At 46.4% G+C, this 17,500-nt stretch overlaps 1 protein-coding gene across 2 annotated transcripts in view; it reads left to right on the top strand.

The window, feature by feature from the left end:
• The window catches only part of tiam2a (TIAM Rac1 associated GEF 2a), a 187,982-nt gene that overhangs the window by 130,928 nt on the left and 39,554 nt on the right, over window positions 1-17,500 (top strand). For both annotated transcript variants that reach the window (XM_063184479.1, XM_063184480.1), the window contains exons 8-14: window positions 315-458; window positions 4,873-4,929; window positions 9,025-9,195; window positions 10,648-10,752; window positions 11,126-11,204; window positions 11,325-11,414; window positions 11,943-12,179. In XM_063184479.1, coding sequence (XP_063040549.1) covers window positions 315-458; window positions 4,873-4,929; window positions 9,025-9,195; window positions 10,648-10,752; window positions 11,126-11,204; window positions 11,325-11,414; window positions 11,943-12,179 — 883 coding nt within the window. The remainder of the gene's footprint in view (window positions 1-314; window positions 459-4,872; window positions 4,930-9,024; window positions 9,196-10,647; window positions 10,753-11,125; window positions 11,205-11,324; window positions 11,415-11,942; window positions 12,180-17,500) is intronic.

Genomic DNA, 17,500 nt, shown 5'->3' with positions numbered 1-17,500 from the left:
GTAGTAGAAAGCTTTCTACTGTATTGTGTGTGTGTCAATGTAATTGGCTTGGTGTTGTTGAGTTGTTCTCCATTACTTTGAAAGCGATGCAATCCGCCTCGCATCACAGAGCTCATGCAAATATTTGTATACAGTTATTTACTGTGTGCCTTTTCAAGCTGTGCTGTGCAAAAAAAACTTGACATCACACATATCTATTTCCATTTCACTAGACTGGGAAAAACACATAGTGGCAATAAGAAGATCAAACAGATCTGCACACTATCACAAGCTGAATTGCTCATCTATATTCTCCCCCTCCCATATCTTTTCAGATCTGCTCAAGAGATGAAGCCACGCTACGGAAGCGCTCCCTGTCTCTGTCCCAGAGGGGACGCAAGAGGGGCATCTTCTCCTCTCTCAAAGGCCTGGACAACCTCACCAGGCGGGGCCGGGACAAGAGACCCTCAGCCTCTCAGGTATGTGGAAGTCCAGTGCATATTCTGGTCAATGATTGATTACTCTTGTCTTCTTTAATTCTTTATTTTCTCTGGTTTCACAATATAAACTCAGAAGGTCAGAAAAGATACCTGTCAGGTTTAGGATGCCTTTGCTAGGTGTGCACATAAACAGACAGAGGGCCAAAAAGAACGAAAAGAAAAGAAATGATGAGAGAGACGGCAGAGACCGACAGAAAAAAAAAATGGGTGACATACTACAAGGAACATGACAGGGGGGTTTTGATTTTCTGAAAGCAACCAAGAATTTTCTTCCGGTCTCATTTCCTGGACATCTGTGGCGTGTGTCTGTGTGGTGTGAAGGTAGTGTAGGGTAATGAATGTGTTAAAATGGAGCCCGAGGGAGATTCACCACTCTGAGGTGTTGAATGGATCTCTGCCCACGGCCGTCATCAGCCAGGCAGGCAGGCAGGCAGGCAGGCAGGCAGGCAGGCAGGCAGGCAGGCAGGCAGGCAGGCAGGCAGGCAGGCAGGCAGGCACCATATGGGTTTGGTGTGAAATCATCTCTCCTCTCTCTCCAGCAGCTTCACCCAGGAAAAAAATTCCATACACAGGTGCAAATAACAGGCTTTTGCGCCTCCTCCTCCTCCTCCTCCTCCTCCTCCTTCTCCCTAGCCAGTAATTATTGCCTAGAGTGGATCATCATTTATTTATGTCTTGCCTGTCCCTATTTTCGGCGTCTCATTCTCTCCAAAGAAATAATAAATAAATTAATAAATAAGAAAGATTAGATAAAGATATCCTGACCCCTTTTTCAAGGTCACTGAAGATACCATGGTGTACCTATTCACATGGGGACTGGGCGGGAGGGAGGGAGGGGTGCTGGGCTGATATGCTGTTAAGTGCTGTTCCCACCTTCGTCGTCGGAGTGACTCAGTCTCCTATTTCTCACTTCGCTGGTTCTGGCATTGCTTAAAAGCCATTATGACAAACTGCTTTTGCTGTTTTTGTCCATTTGGGAGCTAAAATGAATCTTCGCATTATGAAGATGAGTTCCTGGAGAATTGCTTTCCATCTAGCAGCAATCTAGTACATTCTTATGGTCTGGAAAAAAAGACCCAATCTTGATTCATCCATTCGACGCTTTGAAGAAAAAAAACAAAACAAATCCAATCCTCATTCATTCAACTCAATTAAAATGACATTTTCCTGGTCATTAAAATAGCAGTGTGACGAACGAAAAGAAAAACACACGCACAGAGAATCGCACATTGACTCGATGGCGCCGCAGCGTAAAATATTTACGAGAGCGCAGTGTCATGTGATTTCTGACATCCCCGCTCGGCGCCGGTGGGGTGTCATTTCTAGAGCGCGCTTCATTATTTGGATCCGCTGACCTGTTGGCACGGGGGCGACCTCACAGCTACATGGCAGAGCAACTCTGACATCAGGTGCTTCCCTTCTCCTTAGAGGAACGCACACACACACACACACACACACACACACACACACACACACACACACACACACACACACACACACACACACACACACACACACACACACACACACACACACACACACACACACACACACACACAATGAATGAAACCCCCAACCCAATTCTTATGCCCTCCCCCTCCATATCGCATCTTTGACCATCAGGTGTTTACTAGATATTCACCAACTGCGAAATCACACACACACACACATACACACATACACACACACACACACACATACACACACACCTCGCCCCCATCTCCCATCTCTGACATGTGTCATGCGATGGGGAGATCCAGCCGGCATGGCTAATGAGACCCAGTCGTGTTTTCACAGCGCAGAAGGCTGAGGTGTGGCAAGAGGGAAGCAGAGGAACACACACACACACACACACACACACACACACACACACACACACACACACACACACACACACACACACACACACACACACACACACTACATACAGTACAAGCATGCAACACACACGTACACACACACACACACACACACACACACACACACACACACACACACACACACACACACACACACACACACACACACACATACAGTACAAGCATGCAACACACACACACACACACACGCAGCAAACACACACACACGCAACAAACACACACACGCGTACACACACACACATGAATTATTAAAAACCATATGTGGTAGATTGCAGGCTGTGGTAGCGTGCCCTCCAGCGACTAGCAGATGGTTTATGTTGGGGGGCCCCGTGCTAGTTGCTAAATATTAAACGGCCCTCATGTTTTTAGTGTCTTTTTTTTCTTCTTCTTCAAGAAGTCAGGTGCTGAGTCAAGCCACCCCCACCTCCACCCTGCCCCCCCTCCCCCTTTTTTGTGATGCTCTGTGAAGGCATGTGTGTGTGTGTGCTGTGGGCCTGTGTGTGTTTTTCTTTTTCAGAGGAGGAGTGGTTTTAAATTGCTCCCAGTAGATCCCTACAACTAAGGCAGAATCCCTAAAGAACTATGAGCCAATAGAACATCACCTCCATCACGCACGCATGCACTAACACACACACGCACACACGCACACACGCACCTACACACACACACACACGCACACACGCACACACGCACACACACACACACACACACACTTTACTTTTTTCCCCTTCTTCTTTTTCCTTCCATCGGTCATCTGTTCTTGCCCATGCGAAATAGCCGAGATCAAACAGGGATGAGAGGAGATTAACTCGAAATAGACCATCAAGACAAGACAGCCTTAGGTACGGTATGGGCACAGCCAAGTGACTGTGGAAACGTGATGAGCTCTGCCTCTCACTGTGTCTCATGCTCCCTCTCTCTGCACCGTGTGTCCTTCACACAGGTGGGCTCAGGTCAGTGCAGATCTTTAGGGAATATAGTTACAGACGACCCCCCCTCACACACTCACGCACGCGCGCACACACAGACACACACACACACACCCATACACACACACACACACACACCCTCGACATAGGCCGAGTAACCATCCGTGGCCCTCCGCAGAAATCTCTCACTTATACTCAGCAACGGAGCGACTGTGCTTGAGCCTTTCGCTGTCTCCGCCAATCTAAGCTGGCATTACTCACCAAAGTCCCCCAAGCTTACACGGCACACTCGGCCAGCAAATTGCCTGGGCCGGGCTGGGCTTTTGTAGCAAGCAAAGTTGTTCTCCCCCGAGTCTGTAAAAAAAATGCACTCAGCCCTTGCTGTGGGAAGTTTATATATTTTTAGATCTCCATTTTGGGTTTTAATAAAATACTAATAGATGTAGAGAATCATGATGTAAAAGGATGTAAAGATGGTGTGTTGTGTGCTTATGAATCACTGGTGCAATCCCTTCAGTCTTGCTGGCTTCTTATTCTTTTGAGTTTTAGTAGTTTTTGTGTATTTGCATTCGTGATGAGAGATGTTTTTGGCATTTCGTCAGCAAACATCTGGTGCTTTTTTCTCTTTTTATATTCACTGCTTGATTCAATGCTCTCCTCAAGCAACCCTATTTGTGTTCAATTTACATCCCCAAAGAGTATGATCCACAATAGGAAGTAATGAGGGCTCATGGGTAGTTAATTTAGCCTAGTGAGGCTCCTCTCCTCTCCTCTCCTCTCCTCTCCTCTCCTCTCCTCTCCTCTCCTCTCCTCTCCTCTCCTCTCCTCTCCTCTCCTCTCCTCTCCTCTCCTCTCCTCTCCTCTCCTCCAGCTACTGACTCAGGGCTCCATTCGCTTAGTCATTCTTGACAGGAGGCTGATAGGGCCGAAAAGCCAGCCGACCTCCATCCGCCACAGCAGTCTGAGAGAAAACAGAAGGAGAGAGAGAGAGAGAGAGAGAGAGAGAGAGAGAGAGAGAGAGAGAGAGAGAGAGAGAGAGAGAGAGAGAGAGAGAGAGAGAGAGAGAGAGAAGAGAGAGAGGAGAGAGAGAGAGAGAGAGAGAGAGAGAGAGAGAGAGAGAGAGAGAGAGAGAAGCCACCTTTACACCTCTTCTCCAAGGCAGTGTGAGGGAGAGAGCTAGAGAAAGAAAGTCAGCGTAAGAGAGAGAGAGGAGAGAGTGAAGAGAAGGAGAAAGAATGAGCGAAAGAGAGAGGGCAAGAGGAGCCACCTCTCCACCCACCAGTAGACTCCGTTCCTTCCCTTTCATCTGAATTCAAGCATTACCGCAGTGCCCATTAGTCTGAGCGAACAGCCTCAAAGGTTCCAGCGCCAGCTCCGGGTAGAAATAGTATCAAAGCGAAGCGACGGTTGCCAAGCTCCGAGCTTGTTTGATCAAATTAAAAAGTTGGGGCCCCTCATTTGGAGATGTTTAATGTAACGTGAGCTTCACCATTTGTCAACTGTTGTTAGATGAGTAACAACCCCCCGCTAATGACGTCGACCTTTTGCTCTCTTGTCCCCCCCCCTCTCTCTCTCCCCTTCTAGCTGTTCGAGAGCGAAGCCGAAGCACAAGTCAACTATATCCCACCGCACATTTCAGAGGTTAGTAAAAGGGTGTTCGGGATTTAGTGGGGCTTTTGTGAGTGTTTAGAATTACTAGCATTTGCAAGCCTATTATTGGCATAGTTCCTATTAATCAGCCTTTCATCCTAAGCTTGAGGTTTTAACTTGGTGAATTTGACCACTTCCACAAGGGCTACTTGTTTTTCACCATCATGTGTAGAGTGGAGTTTACCTATTTTCCGCTTGTTAAAATCTTACTGTAGTTTTGGTGTAACAGTGAGAGAAAATGGTGGTCATCCAAAGTTATGTGAAAAGAAGAACTTTTCTTGACCAAGGCACACCATAACATTGAAACAGTCTTTATTTAATACTGACATGTCCACAGAGGTCTTTATATTTGCCCAGAAGTAGCGGCCTGGGCCTTCTTCAGGGCATTGCCAGTTGTTGCTTTTGGGTGAATGTTGTGTCATTATTAGATACAGTATTATAAGGGGGGACACAGTGTCCCTGTACCCAACTCACCATTTGGCATTCTGGATTGGGATGCCGAAAAGCTAACTGAATGAAATGCTTATTTCTGACTTTAAATTAAGAGCATCAATGAGAAACTCAGTAGTGAACATTGCTTCTGACGTTTCTTAGTATTTGTGTAGACATGCTGTGTGGCAATGACATCAGATTCCGTTCTCAGCCACAAGAAAGTAACTGCCGAGGGGACCCATGACCCACAGACTAGACTATGCCATGTCTCCTTGAATGAGAGTATTCTGTACAGTTTCACAATTCAGCTCCATTCCACAGACACAATACAGTAGAACCTTATTTTACAGAAGATGGTTCCCACACACACACGCATACAAGTTCTCTATTTGTGGCAGCTTGTGTCACAATGTGGTGTTTCAGAGGACAGGATGTGAGCTCTGGGTCGTCTCGCCATTAGTTTGGGGTGCCTTGCACAATGACCAGCATTGAGACCCGCAGAGTTTGAATGTGTCCAGTGTGAAAGTCGCACAACGGAACAGTGCAAGATGCGAGAGCGGGAAATGTTGGCCAAATATAAAGCACAGACATACACATGTAGACGTAGACATGCCTTTCCCCCAGGAGCACACCCAAGCGTCTCTTTTTAGAGCCTTAAAATCCCACATTCTGTGTCTGTGTCCATGGTAGCGAGATGGCCAGCTTTTAAAAGCCTCTTAGATTTTTTTTTTTCGTTACTTTTCTCCATTCTCTTGGGAAGTCGCTTTTCCTCTGGAGACTGTCACATGAAATCAGCTCTGTTGTCTCATCCGCCGATGAAACAGATTTGCTCTGAGCTTAGCACACACTTCAGTTGCCGTTTTACACCCAATCCAAAACGTCTGTCCTCTGGATGCAGGTTTTTGCATCTCAAACTCTGCCGTGGTGAAGCCTAAAACTCCTTTTGAGTCCTGGTAGCGTGAAATAGCTGAATGCGTTCATTTGCCCACTTGCCAGCGGCTTGCTTCCATGGAAGACCAGTGAATGTCCCCCTGTATTTCCCTTTGAAAAGTCACTTTGTGTACAAGCGCCACCCTGAAGACTTAAAGCAGGCTTTCTAAAGAAATACCACGCTCTGTTCTTCACTAATGGAGGAGACTCAAGGACTCTGCCCCGTTTTTACACGGGTGATTAAAGTTCACGCCTAACTAATTTTATTACGCCACACAGAATCATCATCAGCAAATATGCTGGTGTTGGTACTAGGAGCACATCAGGAAACATTGATATAAAAGGTCATATTTAAAGATAGCTCATATGGTGAAATGATTGCATCCCTTTCCCCCCCCCTTTTTTCAAGGTTGAATTATTTTGACTGACTGGTTGTTTATTTGAATATTGGAGCGTTGCTTGGAGACGGCCTAAAAAGAGCACTTCTGTAAAGTGGAGACTCCTGACAGAGTGTGTGTGTGCGTGTGTGCGTGTGTGCGTGTGTGCGTGCGTGCGTGCGTGCGTGCGTGCGTGCGTGCTCAACTGGGTTCCATCTTTAGAAAGCTCTGGGTGGAGGGTGGTAAATAAATGATTTCCCCTGTATAAGGGAAACTCTGAAGCGCAGGGATTTTGTTTAGATATTACACACATGCGGGCACACACGCACAGGCACACACACACACACACACAATCAGCTTCAAAGAGTGGACACACAGTCAAGCGCACGCACATTACGGTACACAAAAGACTCACACAACTAGTTTTAGACAGTTTTAGAGTAACCACGCACACACACAGACACACAGACACGCACAAGCACTAAACTCTAGAGAAGACTCATTCTCTCTACACAAACACATGTGCATACACATACACACACAGACACACACAGACACACACAGACGAGAGAGTGTGGTCACTCAGAGAGAGAGCACTGGTCTGTGGACAAGCTTGGCTGCACATGTGGAAAGTTGACTGAGCACTTGCCGTGCTCTTGCTGTGGCTGAATGAATGAGCACACAGTTACTCAGCTCCTGAGAGAGAGAGAGAGAGAGAGAGAGAGAGAGAGAGAGAGAGAGAGAGAGAGAGAGAGAGAGAGAGAGAGAGGGGTTGGTTGGTCATCGGTGGCCATGGCTCCAGACTGCAGACTCTTCTCCTTTTTCTGTGCCCCTATTTGCCTCTCCTCTTCTCTCCTCTCCTCTCCTCTCCTCTCCTCTCCTCTCCTCTCCTCTCCTCTCCTCTCCTCTCCTCTACCTTTCCTCTCCGTTCTTCTCTCCTCCTTCTTTCCACCTTTGCTCTCCTCTCACGCCATCTCCTCTGGACAGACGGTTGATGCTGTTACGCAACTGTTCCCACCCCTTTAGGGAAATTATGTCTTTCCTCCCCAAAGAATCCCCATGACTTCACAGTCAGAGCTGAGAGAGTGCTTTGTGGACAGGACTGGAGGACCAGAGGTGCTTGTAAGAAAGTTCTCTCTGTTCAGTAAACATCCCAACATTGGTCATCCTAGCCAGACAGAACATTACAGGCCTCTGTTTTGGTGTTCTGGTGCTTCTGGTAAAAAAGGACAAGACGGAAAGACGAAAGTTAGATCATTATTTATTTACCTGTCATTTCCCATAAAGTGTACCCACTAACATGACACCCCTCCTCCCACACCATTTCAAGAAGCAATAGCTGGTGTTTGTTCATAAGCATCTAATATGAATGGGCTCCCTGTCGTCTATATTTACGTTAGTACCACACTGCTAAATATATTTAATATGTTCTCATTAATTAAATACAAAGTATCAGTAGGCATCACAGCGGTGCTTCACTTGTAGCCATGGGCTGTTGATGGAACGAGACAAACTTCACTTCAATAATAAATGTGCTTTTGTATGTTGATTTATACTTTTATGTCACGTTGCAAATAAGCAATTCTGATCAGCGTGACTGCAAACAACAAAAATAGCAAACGTGACACAAAAGATGCCTGCCAGCTGAGCCTGCTGCAGCACAGCCTAGATCAATCCCGCTCTCGATGCAGGGGCATAGCAGCAAATGTTGGGCCCTATGTACAATCAGCTCCAATGGACTCCTCCAGCCATATATCTTCATAATTTGGACTGTGTGTGAGCCCCCTACATACATGGGGCCCTGGTGACTCAGTCACACTTAACCCTCCTGAATGACACCCCTGTCTCGATGACTTGATAAAGCCATGTGTGTGCTGAATCTATAAATACCAGTATGTGTATGATATGCTGTGTAGTCTGTGTGTAGTGTGCCCGTACCCGTACCAGTACCCCGTGCCAGTTTACGCTGATGAGAAGCGGCATCTGGGCAGATGTTCCGCACAGCGCTGAACATGTGCGTGCAGCGCTGCCAATTTCCATACCATCATTATACCCCAACACTGCTGCCATTATAATCACCATGCTATGAAACCCCAACGACTCTGCCCACCTTGTCAAATTACCTCTCAATGGCCAGTTGGGGCCACAAATTTGCTCTGTCTCCACATTTGAGGCTTTGCCAATTTTTATATAGGGGCTTAATGGAAGCATATTGATTTTTGATTTATTTTTGTTCTCTCTCTCCCCTCCCTCTCTCTCTTTTCCTTTCCATCTCCCTTTCCCTCTATTTTTTTTCTAATCTCTGTTGCCCACTCACTCGCTTCCTGCTGCTGTAACCTCATGGCAGAGGCTCAACAGCCTGGCCAACCTCTACTCTATAGCACCCCCTGAAGGCGGCCAGTGGAACGACAGTGCTGAAGCCCAAGCCTGCATCATTTACATGCCAGACAACCAGGCGGTCACCGTGCCTTTGAGACCCGATCACATGGTGACAGACGCCCTGGCTATGGCCTGCAAGGTATTGTGGGAAGAGAAGTGTGGGTATCGAAAGGGTGTGTGTGTGTGTGTGTGTTTGCAATCTGTGTGTGGTTTTGTGTCAGTGTGTTGACGGGATGACCTTCTCAACCAGCAGAAAGGTATCAGTGGAGCGTGTATGTGGGTGTGTTGGTGTGCACGCGCATGTACGTATATGTGTATATATATATGTGTGTGTGTGTGTGTATACATGTGTGTGTCTGTGTGTGTGCATGTGTATGTGTGTGGGAGAGGCAGAGTGTGGAGATGGGAGGCCCTGGGGAACATGTGGATAATGGGACAGGAGGCAGAGAGGAACTGCTCAACCTTCCCATCCCTCCAAACCAGACACACTCACAGCCACAGGGATTATATCATGATGCCTCAGTTTTGTGTGTGTGTGTGCGTGCGCGTGTCCGTCTGTGTCTGTGTCTGTTTGTGCATCTCTTTGTGTGCATCTCTTTTTGTGCGTCTCTGTGTGTGATTCTATGTGTGTACGTGTGCGTCTGTATGTCTGTCTGTGTGAAGTCTGTGTGTGGGTTGGGCGGTCACCTCATGTTTATTTACGGTAGATTAGTTTGGAAAAGTAGTATGAGGGAGGAGAAATAAATAAATAACTTTTTTGTTGTAAATCCCAAAATCCTCTAAACCTTAACCAAGTGCAGTGGACTGTAATTAAGTGTGAAACGGCATGTAGAATTATTGTACTGTAAATGGTGCACTTGTTTGTGTACCGTTTCAATTTAGGATTGTTTTTCTCGACAATGCCATTGCTAACTATTCCAACAAAATTGTTAACTGGTTAGCAGCGATACTTACGAGAAACGGGGCCCAGAATTAATAATAGTTTCACCCAAGCCTTACCCGTGATATCTTGCTGTGTTTTGTGTGTCACATTCACACATTGCCTAAGCCTGGGGTCATGGGTCGTACATAAACTAAATGTGGTAGATTGCTTCAATAGATGACACGCTGCCACGGCCTGGTGTGTGTGTGCGTGCGTGTGTGTGCGTGCGTCCGTGTTTGTGCACGTGTGTGTGCGTTGGCTTGTGTTTGTGTGCGTGTGCATGTGTGTGTGTGCGTGCGTGTGTGTGTGTGCGCATGTGTGCGCGAGCGTGTGTGGTTTTGTGTGTGCGCGTGCGTGCGTGCATCTTTTGCACCTTTCATAGCTCAACACACAGACACACACACGCACACACGCACACACACACTCTGCTTCACACCCCTCTTCACACCCCTCTTCTCATCAGCTGTGTAGGTCAGTGCTCCAGCCACTCACTGTCCAGCCGAACACTTGCACTAAAACAAACAAAACATTTCCTGTGTCATTTCCTGTGTTACTGACCCATACATGCAGATTGCACAGATCACTGAACAGGCTGGGATCATTTGAGTTTGTACAGCGTTGCAGCACCTTCTCAATGTGTTGACATGCCTGTTTTGTGTGTTGTGACAGGCGAATCACCTGGAGCCCAGCCTGTACTTCCTGCGTCTGCGGAGAGGGGCGGGCCCGGATGTGGAGGTCTGTGTGCCCGAACCAGAAGAGCTGATGCAGGACCTGGTATGCGTCTCTACAGATCAGTGCCTAAACTTTAAAAGTGAAAGGACATAATAAATGTCCACAACACTGTTTCACATTCTCAAATGCAGTATTTAATGGCTAATTTTATTTGCGAGCGTAGAACAGTGTTGCAGACATTTATTATTATCGTGTTTGTCCAGCACCTGTGTCACTGATGTGCGTGCATTCTCTGCTTTTTATACTTAAAAAGTGGTTAAAATAACTTAATAAAGATACCTGGGCAAAAACAATAGTGGTCAAAGTTAAACTCAGCATAAAAGACATTTGTGGGTGCTGTTATATGTCCAGGTTATACACATCCTTGTGGTTACAACTCTTAAACAAGAAAATGCCTCTTATGTCTCTGTGCTAGTTGTATGAGGAGCTGGAGGTGTGTGCCCTGAACATCTTCACCATGAACATGAGCAAACCGAGCACATCTGCAGACTACGGTGAGTTTCCTCTGATGGCCAGGAAGTTACCCTATATTGTTATGTTGTTTGTTGAATTTTACATGTGTGTTCAGGTAGTGTGCGGGTTCTGATAATTCTCTTCCTTTGATTCCTATGCAGGTTTTGCAGTCACTGGCCATGTTGACATGATGAACAACAGCCGGATCTTTGTCAGCGAGGTTCTCTCTGAAGGACTAGCCTTCGGTCAAGGTAACGGATGAATGAACAGTTTGTCTTCCATTTGTTTTAATGACATTCTTTTTGTTATTGGCTCCATTAGCGCCACCAAAAGACAGTTCATCCTTGTCTACTAAATGGCATATAGCTTCTAGTGTGCAGTACTTATTGCTGATGTGCACCTGGCTTTACTGTTAAGAATGACCTAGGGATGAGATTCTGGCCCTCTAAGATCAGCTTTGCTTTGAATGAAGAAGCTTATCCTGTATTTTTGTAGTCCCATAATATGCACCGCTGCACCTGTGAAATGCTTTAATAGTCGTTGAAAATACTTAAATCCCATAGTACTACAGTAATATGACATGACGCATCACAGACCCTACACTATTATGAGTTGATCATAGCCATTCTGGAATCAGCAAATTTGTAACAGGAATCAAGTCTTAACAGATAACAACAATTGAGAGGTCATTTTAGACATTGACACTGACCAAACACATTCTACATGATTTATTCCTTGTAATCCTGCTCAATACTTTTGTTGTTCCTCTTCCTTCTCAGGACTAAGAGCGGGTGATGAGATTCTGGTCCTGAACGGCCGTGCGGTGTCGGCGCTGGACCTGAGTCTGATCCAGCAGCTGTTCGCTGAGCACACGCTGCAGATGACCCTCCGCAGAGACCCCCCCTCTCAACGAGGCCCCCTGGAGGACACCATCGGCACCGCACTCCAGGCCAACATCCCCTCGCACAACATCCTGGGAAACCTGCACAGGACAAGCAGGACCAAGTCCTCCACAGGTGAGATGAATATTGAGGAAATCTGAGATAAGACAATAACAAAACATCTCTCATGAAGGTTAATGTCTTTGTACATTGCACAACTCCTGACTCTTATGATTGCAAGCAGAAGTGTGTCTTCTGTATTTAGTCTTATGTATTTAGTGCATCAATTTCCTGAACCACTTAATCCTGAATTGCAATTCCCTTTTCCCGAATTATTAAGGATCGCCACAATGTCAATTCAGATAATGTTTGCACTAAAAACATGGCAAGTGGTGGTTTTTTTCCTTTTCTCATCCCGAAGCCGGTGTTTCTCAAGTGATATCAGCGCCCCAGAGGGAATGTCAATGCACCACCCTGCCTCTCCTCCATATCCCTCTCAAGTCACGACACCCCGCACAAGCAAAAACAACCACCATCACCCCTCACCCACTCACCACGCACCACGCACCCACCATCCAATATCAGCGTCCTATGTCACAAAAACAACCACCATCACCCCTCACCCACCCACCACCCTCCATCCAACATCAGCATCTCATGTCACAAAAACAACCACCATCACCCACTCACCACGCACCCACCATCCAACATCAGCACCCCGTGTCATAATCAACTCAGTGCCTTGACGTCAGCGCATCCAAATGAGACATTGGCTGGATCTCAGGGGCAGATTAGCAGCTTTACTCCATTAGCTGTCAGGAGCGAGGAGGGAGGAGGGAGGAGGAGGGTGAAAATGGGATGGATGGAGGATGCAAACAGTGTCAGGCAGCACACCACGTCCTTAGCCGCTGCTGCAGAGGACGTTTGGACTTGTTAGGGCTCTTTTTTTGCTGTAAACGAAGGAATAAAAGGGAGACACAAATAAATGAGGGGCTTAAGTGCTGGGTTTTGATGAGACAATTACAAGATAATATTGGTGACAGATGGTGTGTGTGTGTGTGTGTGTCTGTGTGTCTGTCTGTCTGTCTGTCTGTTTGTCTGTCTGTCTGTGTGTGTGCTGTGTTGGTGTGAAAACTCACACTATTTTTCAGAAATTTTGTTACTCACAAGCTGACAAGAGAGTGTGTGTGGGTTTGATCCGGTTAACCTGTTAAGACACGCCGTTATAAATTTGCTGTTACCACAATGGCAATGACCAAGTCATAGTGCATTAATAGAGGCCCCGTGTTATGGCATAGTAGTGTAGTACTATGGTAAAAGATTCTTTTAATTTATAATAGACTGTCTCTGCTATGGTAGTTAACTTTTCAATGTCTATTACAGTCTGTCACAGGAGGTACAGCTTGCATTATTGGTCTTCAGTTTCTGTTATTTTGTGGGCTGTCTCAGGGTTAAAGGCAACAAGACCTAGACATGCTTATTCTTTTATCCGTCTTCAGAAGAATTTTAGAATTTTGTCCAAGATTATTGTGTAAGTGAGTGCATCGCAGCCATATTCTCACCTACCATGGCTAACCGACTTCTGGTAAAAAGTATGAGGTGGCTGCTTTTAACCTCTTCTCTACAGTAGAATGGGGTTGGCCTTAAGAGGAAATTACTAGCTCCTCTTTTTAACGCCAACTCATTGTTTTTGCAGTTTCATTTATTTGAGGCAGTTGTCGAGGCGAGACAGGTTGTGATGGATGTTGTGAGGTGTGATTATTAGATGATTATATTAACTTGACGGACTAGAAGGTAAGAACAATGTGTTTCCCAGTTCTTTCATATTTTTAAAAAAAATTTTAGAGGTTTTTATAGCGTGGACATTACTGTATGATATGGTGATATGAATTGAGTGGGGGAAAGAGACATGTAAGGATCGGGTAACGACCTCAGGCCTGATTTGAACCAGGGTCGCTGGTGTAACACTGTGGTGCCTAGGCCGACCGTTTGAGTCAAGGCCAAGGCCCATCGTTTTCCTTTAGGTTTAAACGGCATATTATATATTGCTCACAGCATGAACACAGTTCACTGGCCTCAGACAGTAGCCTGGGAAGCATTTTGAGTATAGTTATCATTCATCTTTCTAGTTGCTTATGTGGAGCAAGACGCTAAATGATCCCTCAGTTATCTTCTAAGAAAACAGGAAATCAGCCTGTTTGAAAAGACTCAATTACATCATGACAACAGATTAAGATGTGTCCAGATGCGTAATAGATGAAGATGTGGTCATTACAATTTTATTGAAAGTAATGTTATATAAATAGAGGCTCTGAGCAAGGGTGTTTAAGACTAAACACCAAAAGGGCAAAAGGACCGTTTGAAAATCTCCAACACAGCACACTGTTGCAGGCATGCATGCGGTCTAGTTGGGCTAAACTGTATTCGAAGTGTGAAGATGGGGAACTTGTCAGCACTCTTTGAAACCCAGCCTTGTTGACGCCACACCATCTGTACGGTAACTAACACCACAACAACCTGCTACAGGGTACGAGGTCAGTTTTATTTAACAGTTCAGAACGAGCAGCATTGCTACTGCACTTAGCGTAGTGCTAGAAGCAGTGACCCGTTCACTTGCCAGATTAAGTTCACTGTTGGTCACGTTTCTGTTCTCTTTTTTTCTAATGAACCACTTTAAGTTCAGCTACTCACGCTATTTACAGCTTAATTTGAAAACTGCAAGCTTAGCATTTTTTTTTTTTAAACACAGTGCTTTTCTTTTCTGCGGATCAGCAGGTTTGGGGTGTACTGTGTGTGTACTACTGTGCACTTGTTTTGCACCACTCTGGTGTTTCGATCTGAGGCCTGCAGTGAACAGCTTTGTGTGCAAATGCAATGCAATCCAATGCAACACAAACAGTGGCTGTGTAGTTGCTTTGCAGCAGCTGCAGCAATTTACCACAACAGTGGCAGTTACCGGTATGAGCCTGTAGAGGGCAACCTTCAGCAGCAATGCTGGTCCGGGGCAGACAGGAGGAAGAGGGAAGGAGGGAGAGAAGGAGGTGGAGATAAAGGCACAGGGAAGAGGTGGAGAGGTGAAGGGATGGAGAGAGGAAGATGGCGGGAAGGAGGAGGGGGAGGGCGATGGAGGAGGGCAAAGGCAGTGAGGTGGGGTGGAGGAAGTATGGGGAGGGTGGCAGGGAGGTGGCATGAAGTGGTAGAGGAGTGGCATGTTGAAAAGGAGAGAGGTGGCAGTGTGAGTGGCATGGAACAAGAGCTGCCTCCCCAATCCCAGGCCCCAGTCTCCAGACTGATGCCTACACAGACCCCTTTCCTCCCCTCCCTTCTGCCCTCTTGCTCTCCTCTCCTCTCTTGTTCTTTTCTCCTCTCCTCTCCTCTCCTCTCCTCCCCTGTTCCTTATTTCTCATCTACTCTTTTTTTCCTTCTTCATTCACCTCCTTGGCCCTCCACTACCCCTACTAGTCTCCGCTCCTCTCCTCCACAGCTGGCTCGCACTCTCCCTCTCCAGCTAATGAAATCACCCCTGCTGTGGGCTCTCTCTCTCTAGCTGCAAAACATCGGCTGATGTCTTCCAAAAGTGGCACCCAAGGAGGGACTGATTTTTTTGTCTATATTTATCCTCACACACCCACTTCATGTCGGCGGGCGCTTGAACTTTGAGGTCTTCTTGTTGCTAAAAATGTCTGCATTTTAGTGCACAGCTGTGTGTTTGGACTGACGTTTCTATTTTTAGTTTGTTGAAAATATGTGTTTGTGTCTTGTCTGTGTACACACTGCCACTGAAAATACACACTGCCATTGGTGCACACATGTACACACACACACACACACACACACACACACACACACACACACACACACACACACACACACACACCACCACCACCATCACTATCACCACCACCACCACACACCTCCCTATTCCCCTTGGGCTTTCTCTTACCGTCTCGTTTGATTTTTGATGAGACTGTCAGATAACTCGTAAGACGTTAGCCTAAGCGCTGGAAACTGGTGACAGCCATCTGCGTGCCAAGTAAGTAATTAATTCATACTTACTGATCGAACCTCCCAAACACTACATAGTACACTCTGCAGTGGAAATACAGCACTTGGAGAGCTAAATCAACACCATGAGTGTTAAACCCAACTCACAAAGTGTTGTTTTAACACTGAGAAATGTGCTGTGTAGCATCCCTGATGCCTAAGACAGTTAATAAGCAGAGTTTAAGGAAATCACAAGCCCCAAATTGAATGGGGAGGGGTAGGGTTTTTTGTTTGGCCCTTTTTTGTTTCCCCCTCATTCCCCAGTCTCCTCTACAGCCCTCCATAAAGCTAAATGAATTAATTGAAGGGATTAAAAGCGTGTCTGTGGGGCCGTGAATTTGTTTTGCCACTCACTTGCTCGCACATTGGCTTGTTTCGTCCCCAGTGGGTGTGAAAAGCCCTACCGCAGGCACGCTCTCCAGTTAGGCAAATCGAATCACGTCCTCAGCCAGGTTCAGAAGAGAACCAAATTGTCTTTCGTCCTTCATTTTGTTCTGCTCTCTCTGTTCTCTACTCTTCACTCTCTCTTTCTCTCTCTCTCTCTCTCTCTCTCTCTCTCTCTCTCTCTCTCTCTCTCTCTCTCTCTCTTTCTTTTTCTTTCTCTTTCCCACTCTCTCTCTCTCTTTCTCTTTCTCTCTCTCTCTCTCTCTCTCTCTCTCTCTCTCTCTCTCTCTCTCTCTCTCACTCTTCCTCTCGCTCTGTCACACACTCACTCTCTGTCTCTCTCTCCTTCTCCCTCTGTCTGTCTGTCTGTCTGTCTGTCTCTCTCTCTCTCTCTCTCTCTCTCTCTCTCTCTCTCTCTCTCTCTCTCTCTCTATCTCTCTCTCTCTCTCTTAAGGTTGGCAGAGTGGTGGCCATTAACTATGACAGTCTCCCACCAGACCACCTCATTCTCTGTGTGTGTGTCTCTCTGTCTCTCTCTCTGTCTCTGTCTCTCTCTCTCTCTCTCCTCTCTTTATGGGCAGTTGTTTTCACTTCAGAGAGCTGTTTTCTTTATAAAATGGCATATATTCATATCCGTCTGACAAAACAGAATGCTTCCTCCTCCATCCTTCCGAGGATCACAGCGCTCTCTCCCCCACACGGCAGATTTGAGGACGTGTGTGGGGGGTAGACAATATTTTGAAAGTCAGAAGCTGCCCACCACAGCATTTGCTGTATGTATAAATTGGCCTCGCTTCCTGCTTTGACTGCAGATTTCTCCCAGAGTGAGTGTTGGACCACCACAACACCACATTGGCACGCGTATGTGTGTGTGCGTGTGCGTGTGTGTGTCTGCGCACATGCTCATGCGTGTGCGTGTGTGCATGCACGCATGCATGTTTCTGTTCAACTGGATTCCATCTTTTTGTGATTGTGCATTTACTGTTTTTGTGTGTACGCATGTGTCTGTGTGTGGATTTGCACACAGT

This window comes from Engraulis encrasicolus, chromosome 19 (assembly GCF_034702125.1).
Source record: "Engraulis encrasicolus isolate BLACKSEA-1 chromosome 19, IST_EnEncr_1.0, whole genome shotgun sequence".
NCBI classification, from domain to species: Eukaryota; Metazoa; Chordata; class Actinopteri; order Clupeiformes; family Engraulidae; genus Engraulis; species Engraulis encrasicolus.
The sequence above is the reverse complement of the archived record's forward strand: the minus strand, read 5'-3'. Positions and strand labels throughout refer to the sequence as shown.